Below are 8407 nucleotides of genomic sequence, written 5' to 3'. Positions count from 1 at the left end.
AGCACGTAATCATGATTTCATATGGGATAGTCTACCTGTGCTGCTAGAACATGTGCCTTTACAAGTATGACACAACATGTGGTTCATGCACGATGGATTGGTAGAGGCGGACCAATTCCATGGCCTCCACACTCTCCTGACCTCAAACCTCTTGACTTTCATTTATGGGGGCATTTGAAAGCTCTTGTCTACGCAATCCTGGTACCAAATGTAGAGACTCTTCATGCTCGTATTGTGGACAGCTGTGATACAATATGCCATTCTCCAGGGCTGCATCAATGCATCAGGGATTCCATGCGACGGAGGGTGGATGCATGTATCCTCGCTAACGGAGGACATTTTGAACATTTCCTGTAACAAAGTGTTTGAAGTCACGCTGGTACATTCTGTTGCTGTGTGTTTCCATTCCATGATTAATGTGATTTGAAGAGAAGTAATAAAATGCGCTCTAACATGGAAAGTAAGCGTTTCTGGACCCATATCCACATAACATATTTTCTTTCTTTGTGTGTGAGGAATTTTTCCTGAAAGTTTGGCCGTACCTTTTTGTAACACCCTGTATATACCTCAACCCCTTATGTACACCAACAACAATTGGCATAAATATGTGCAAGACAGAAAGTTCATTCTTATAGAACTAGGAACAGGAAATCTTTGAATACATCCTGGACTAGACTTACGTAAATACAAAAACAACTTTCTGCACACATGATGGTATCTTTTGAGCAAATTGCCATGGGGTTTGGGGCAGTTAAAAGCTATTAAGTTGAGAAAGATTATAGAATACTGACTGAGAGATAAACCTTTCTACACTGTTCATGAACTTGTAAATAATGATGTAAGTGATCTATTAATTTCATCCCAAACGAAGTGTTGCTATCCTTATTACCTGTAATATAATTATAAAGAAACAGCCTCCATCCATATCATTCTTAACAGTGTGTATAGACAAACTCTGTATAGGTAGTGTAACTAAATTTAAGTGCAGAGTAATTATAGAAGTGTTCAACTGCATACTGTGGAAAACAACTTGTATTTCAAAATATATAATATACTTGTATATGCATCACAATGTCACAAATTTCCAGCTAACTGGTTGCTGTTACTCACTCATGTCCTATACCACTGTAGTGCCCTTAGTGGCACATTTATGTATTGTTTTAAAATTTTGACTGTACCTGTTATGTATTCAGTTGTAAAATGTTTTAATTGTGGTTTTCATGTTTTGACTAGAGCGATGTTACTCAAATTTCCTTTCAACCACAAGTAAGATAACAGTTTCTCCTGAAGAAGGCACCCCTAGTTGGTGCTGAAAACTAGTTAAAGAATTTTAAATTCTATTTGCAACCAGTTGGCTGGAAATTTGTGACACTGTCCCCCGCCCAATCCCCCCACCCAGTTGGTTGGCTGGAAATTTGTGAAATTGTAATTAATTATGGTTGCTGATCACAGCCATGTTCAAAACATTGTGTTTATATATGACAGTATATATATATATATAAAAACAAAGATGAGGTGACTTACCGAACAAAAGTGCTGGCAGGTCGATAGACACACAAACAAACACAAACACACACACAAAATTCAAGCTTTCGCAACAAACTGTTGCCTCATCAGGAAAGAGGGAAGGAGAGGGGAAGACGAAAGGAAGTGGGTTTTAAGGGAGAGGGTAAGGAGTCATTCCAATCCCGGGAGCGGAAAGACTTACCTTAGGGGGAAAAAAGGACAGGTATACACTCGCACACACGCACATATCCATCCACACATACAGACACAAGCAGACATATTGGTCTTTAAATATGTCTGCTTGTGTTTGTATGTGTGGATGGATATGTGCATGTGTGCGAGTGTATACCTGTCCTTTTTTCCCCCTAAGGTAAGTCTTTCCGCTCCCGGGATTGGAATGACTCCTTACCCTCTCCCTTAAAACCCACTTCCTTTCGTCTTCCCCTCTCCTTCCCTCTTTCCTGATGAGGCAACAGTTTGTTGCGAAAGCTTGAATTTTGTGTGTGTGTTTGTGTTTGTTTGTGTGTCTATCGACCTGCCAGCACTTTTGTTCGGTAAGTCACCTCATCTTTGTTAGTGTATGTATATATATATATATATATATATATATATATATATATATATATATATATATATATATATATATATATATATATATATATATATAAAAAAAATGGAAGGAAACATTCCAGGTGGGAAAAATTATATATAAAAACAAAGATGAGGTGACTTACCGAACAAAAGGGCTGGCAGGTCGACAGACACACAAACAAACACAAACATACACACAAAATTCAAGCTTTCGCAACAAACTGTTGCCTCATCAGGAAAGAGGGAAGGAGAGGGAAAGACGAAAGGATGTGGGTTTTAAGGGAGAGAGTAAGGAGTCATTCCAATCCCGGGAGCGGAAAGACTTACCTTAGGGGGAAAAAAGGACGGGTATACACTCGCACACACACACATATCCATCCACACATATACAGACACAAGCAGACATATTTGGTCTTTAAATATGTCTGCTTGTGTCTGTATATGTGTGGATGGATATGTGTGTGTGTGCGAGTGTGTACCCGTCCTTTTTTCCCCCTAAGGTAAGTCTTTCCGCTCCCGGGATTGGAATGACTCCTTACCCTCTCCCTTAAAACCCACATCTTTTCGTCTTTCCCTCTCCTTCCCTCTTTCCTGATGAGGCAACAGTTTGTTGCGAAAGCTTGAATTTTGTGTGTATGTTTGTGTTTGTTTGTGTGTCTATCGACCTGCCAGCACTTTCGTTCGGTAAGTCACCTCATCTTTGTTTTTTTTATATATATATATATATATATATATATATATATATATATATATATATATATATATATATAAGATGAGGTGACTTACCGAACAAAAGCGCTGGCAGGTCGATAGACACACAAACAAACACAAACACACACACAAAATTCAAGCTTTCCCACGTGGAATGTTTCCTTCCTATATATATAAAAATTATGGATGGTGTATCTTATGCAAGCTGTTTTATGGGCTAATGAATAAATGGATAAATGAAAAACGAGAGTTACCCCATGAACAGTTCTGTGTACTAAATGAGAATGAAATTTTGGTCTTCAGTCTGAAGATTGGTTTGAAGCATGTGTCTAAACTGTGGTCTCTCCTGTGTAAGCACCTCCATCACTCTATAACTAATGCTACCTACATCCATTTGAATCTGTTTACTATAACCAAACTTTGATCTCCCTGTACTACCCACATTTCCCTCCATTAACAAAGTTATGATTCCTTATGTCTCAGACTGTGTCTTATTAACTGATCCCTTCTATTTGTCAAGTTGTACCATAGATTTCTTTTTCTCAAATTCACTTCAGTATCTCTTCATTAGTTATCCGATCTATCCATCCAATATGTAGCATCACATTTCAAAAGCTTATACTTTCTTCTTGTTTGATCTTTTTATGACCCACACTTCACTTCTGTACAATATCTTCAGAACAGACATGCTAGCATTTAAATTTATTAGCAACCGCATAATGAAGTACTTATTTTTTATTTTTGACTGTAGATTTCAGTCAAATTCAGACCATTCTTGGGCCATAAAACTGTGCATTCCACAAATGCAATGACTAACCAATTTGAAATGTTGCATTTAGGTAATTACTATTGTAGTTGAGGAATGCACAATGGAATAGTCTTTTATGGCTTGAGTATGGTCTGAATTGTATTGAAATTGATAATCAAAAACAAAAAACAAATACAGCTGTGTATTACAAAATGCAGTTCCTAACATTTATGAATGCTGTCCAACATCACCTAAACAAAATACTTATGTTTATATTTGATGTTAACAAATTTCTCTTTTAGAAAACACTTTTATTACTATTGTCAGACTGCATTTTATATCCTCTTTACTTCAGCCATTAGCAATTATTTTGCTGCCCAAATAACAAATCACACCCACTGTTATTAGTGTCTCATTTCCTAATTTAATTCCTTCATTTTGCCTGATGAAATCAGACTACATTCCATTACCCTTACTTTACTTTACCTACAAAAACTCATTTCAATAGACTGACAATTCCATTCAGTTGATCTTCCAGGTTCCTTATAATCTCTGGCAGAATTACAATGTCATCAGAAAACTTCAGTTTCTATTTCCCTCCCTGAACTATAGCTCCCTTTCCAAATTTCTTCTTGAGTTCCTTTACTGCTTGCTCAATAAACAGACTGAATAACATCAGGGATAGCAACACACAAGAAAATACAGACTCTGCCAATTCTCTTAGAATACAGACAGCAGAATGGGCAAACATATCCTTCAACTCCTACAACTGCAGTTGGTTTCTGTACAACTTGTTAATATTGTTTTGCTCTCTGTAGTTTAGTCCTGCTACCTTCAGAAATTCAAAGAGTGTATGTCAAAAACTATCTCTAAATCCATATGTGCTATACATGTACTTTTACCTTTCTTCAGTCCATCTTTTAATAAAAGTTTTAAGGTCAGTACTGTCTCATGTGTTCCTGCATCTCTAATGGATGCTTCAAGCTACAGATCATGGATAATGACATCATTGTGGCTTAGCACAATGCTATATTGTGAGTGTGTGTGTGTGTGTGTGTGTGTGTGTGTGTGTGTTTCCAATCCTTTTCTCTCTTTTGCCAGATGAAGGAACATCCAGTTGCTAAAGCTAGCAGGTTAGCACATATACTCTTTCATGTGAAAAGTACTTGTCACTTACCTTAGGTCAGGTCTTAAAATACCATGCCCAATAATGAAGTGCAGTTTTTCAAGATTAGTTGTACGTCTTGATTCCAGCCAGTCGCTGTAGCCGTCATCCAGGTATTCATCACTGAGTAGCCCTCGACGGACATGTGCAGCCAATTTATTAGTATTTTTCAGTGTCATGGATATCAGTTTCTTACGTTTATTTTCAGAGTTATTTTTGCTCTTGAGATTCTCAGTATCAATATCCTACATGTGCATGAACAAACCAGAGTAATATGAATACTAATTTTATAGATGGAAAATGTTTTGTTAAATGAACAGATAAACAAAGTAGGTAACTGTGCTCTTTCAGTTAATTCTGGCTATGAATGACACACAAAAATTTAAAATTTCAGTTTCCATTTACTGTTCCATCATAACACATATATATTACACAATGAAGTTAGTGAGTATTCTTCCTTTAAATTTTAAATCAAGTACCGGCTCTGTTTTGTATACACTTCACATTTACACAATTATTTCTTCTGCATTTCTTTGTGTTTGATTACTAACCTGATATATTGCTTGAGCTTTTTTGTACTCTTTGCTGTTGATAAAGTTCCTTGTAAGAGTAGTGGTCACTCTTGACATAACAGGTGTATTATCTACTTCTACATTGCGTGGTTCAGGGAGATCCCCCATAAACCTCAAAATAGTAATCCAGAGGGCCTTTGCTGCCTGCAGTAAACACAGGAAACAAAATTAGACAAAACAATAATTACTGGTGCTCACATAAATGGTATATAATATAAGATTTTGCCATATCTTAGCTGGCCTTGAATAAATTCGACATAATGCGCATTACTTTGTTAGATTTCATTGCAATTGCTGAGCTTCACAGGAATCCTTGATTATTACATATAGGTACTCCTTGTTTTGGTTTTGGTCAGCATTTCACCTGTGATAAAGCTCTGCAATACAATTTTCATAAATAGTTGTCTTCATAGCAATTGCTTCATAAATTGTAATGTCACTTTACATAAAAGTACAAAGGTTACTGAAGTGTTTCTTGCTTCACACAAGACAAGATCAGTATCAGGGTATGTGAGCTATATGAAATAGTGAGAATAACATGTCAAAAAAAGAAGAAACAATATGAAGTACAGAGAAAAACGTTCATTGTGTTGCTAGAAATCTTGTTGCAACATATATATTAGGTGCTTTTAATTTGTTTGAGAAATGCTGGGTAAAACAAAATAAAACACCTAAATTTCAAATGAACAACTGACAGCAACTACCAGCACAACAGAGTGAATTACCGATTTAAAGTATTTTACAGCCAGTGTTGATCAAAATATTTCTATCAGGAGCTAACTTTATGTATTTAGTAAGCTGTTTTCTCACAAGATGATTCTCACACGCTGTGCCACAAGGCTCCATTTTGGGGCCAATCCTGTTCCTATTCCATGTTAATGACTTACCCATAAATATAAATTTCCCAGCAGATCTCTTTGCAGATGATACTTCTGTTTTAATTGAAGATGACAATGCAGAAAAAATTCTGAGCTTCATTGTAAGCACACTAAATGCCTTAGAAAACAGGTTCCAGTTAAATGGATTGAAACTGAACATTGCAAAAACCCATATACTACATCACAAAACCAAACAGTCAAAATGTGTGGAACTTAAAATACAACATATCCATCAATTTATGAAAGAAGTTGACATGGTCAAATTCCTGGGGCTAAATGTGGGCAGTAACTTAAGCTGGAATACACGTATTGACTTCCTATCAAATAAACTAAGCAATTTTGCATTTGCAATACAAATACTAGCAAATTCCACTGACTTGAGTACATGGAGAATTGCTTATTGTAGTTATTTTGAAGCTGTTATTAGGTATGGGATAGTTTTCTGGGGAAGTCCAAGTAGTGTATCTTGAATACTGAAACTGCAAAAGAATTGATTAATGTAGCATAAATAATTTGTTCTTGTAATGTAAACACTAACTAATCTAGTAACTTCTTATGTATCTTGACATCATTATAAAGCCTATATCACTACATGTAGTCAATGGTAAATTAAGAATCTGAATAAATATCAACAGTGATGGTTACACCTTGGGGAAGCAATTCATAGTACACCACACCAGATGCATAACATTATCTTTTGTGAGTGCATGTAGGTCTTTCTATGGTGAGTCGCTGCTTTTGGGCTCAACCAGTCCTTTCTCTTCCATATGTTAACACAAAGACACTATTTCTCTTCACTAGTAATGATACAGGATGGGAAATGCCAGTGTTGACAATGAGTCAATTGATGATGAGCAAGCAGAGATGCACCAGCTGATTTTTGTGATTTTGGCTTAGAGCATGCAATACCTACACACCTGAGTTTTGAACCTTCCCCACTGCATGTCAATGTCACATGATGGTGGAATGATTACAGTTCATAATGATCTTCTTCAAACCCCAAAAGTGTTCCTGAATGTGAAGAGTCACTAACGTCAAAAGAAACCTCCTTAAAATGTGAAAACCATTTTATCACCATGCTCTGTCTGGTGGCATTATTCCCATACATTGCACAAATGTTTCTGAGTGTCTCTACTGCTTTCACCCTTCCATTGAACTCAAACAGAAGAATATGTTGGAAATGTTCAAATTCCTCCAGGTGGCATTCCATTTTCTAGCATCCACAGCATTATTCACTATCTACAGATGACAAAATGACAATAAGTTAGCTCAAATAGCAACTGTGAACTGCAAATAAAAAATGACAACTGATAAATAAATCCATAGTAACCAGAATACCAAAATGCAAATTCAAAATGCTATGAATGCATGCACCAACCTAATACATTGCAAAACTAACTGTGGAAACATCAGTCACCTATGTGCAGTATAGAGCAATGTCCAACTTATGGACATAAGATTGGCAATGAGGATTATTGGCTTCCATTCCACAGTGCTATCTTCATGCTTCTCATGGTTGCTTCTCCATGATGCCTTCCTTTGAACTGTTGCCACCATGCTGTGGCTGTCCTCAGGCTCGTCTCTGCACAATCGTTCCTGTTCCAGACCATGCAGTGCAACATTGAGGGCATGAAGGAAAAAAGCTACACTCTCCCTGCAGTGGTCTGCACACTCAGTCATGTCCCCATCAGGGAAGCCAATGCCATGGCCCACTGCTATCCTTCGCCTGCAGCACCTCACCCGCTTGGCTCACCTCCAACATTGATGCAACAGCACTGACACTCTAGGTTTTTGGCAACACCTTGGAGCCACAGTCCCCTTTCCTCATTGGCTGGAATGTTCACTTTCACTGAGGACTCTCACAAATGAACCCTTCTTCTCATCTCGTGCAGCACTTCCATCTATCAGCTCCTTCTGCCCCTCAATCCTGCACTCGACCTTCTTTCCCTCTCATGTGTTCACTTACAGGACCAGTTCACTATGCTATCCACAATGGGTCTTGTGCTTCTGCACACCTTCTTTCTTCAAGAGCTTCTTTCCTGTCTCCACTGGATGCCTGGCTGGATCCTTCTACTTCCCCTTTCCTTTAAGGTTTGTCCCATTCTCAGTCATCCCAGACACCATTGTTGCAGATTTCAATACCAGCTCCAGCACCAGCAACCCTGACACCCCCTACTCTGGTTCCACTGGCCTTGGCACACATGCTCCAGTACCATCAGCATCAGTACCCCCTTTT

General features: G+C 37.6%; 1 protein-coding gene across 1 annotated transcript in view; it reads right to left on the bottom strand.

Moving 5' to 3' along the window:
• LOC124616139 (myosin-VIIa-like) overlaps positions 1 to 8407 on the bottom strand; it is a 388269-nt gene that overhangs the window by 186982 nt on the left and 192880 nt on the right. The window contains exons 20-21 of the mRNA XM_047144413.1: positions 5273 to 5437; positions 4734 to 4966 (exon numbers count right to left, since the gene is read on the bottom strand). Of these exons, the coding sequence (XP_047000369.1) occupies positions 4734 to 4966; positions 5273 to 5437 (398 nt within the window). The remainder of the gene's footprint in view (positions 1 to 4733; positions 4967 to 5272; positions 5438 to 8407) is intronic.

This window comes from Schistocerca americana, chromosome 5, assembly GCF_021461395.2.
Source record: "Schistocerca americana isolate TAMUIC-IGC-003095 chromosome 5, iqSchAmer2.1, whole genome shotgun sequence".
NCBI lineage: Eukaryota > Metazoa > Arthropoda > Insecta > Orthoptera > Acrididae > Schistocerca > Schistocerca americana.
Note: the sequence above shows the minus strand (reverse complement) of the source record. Positions and strands in the feature narration are given on the sequence as shown.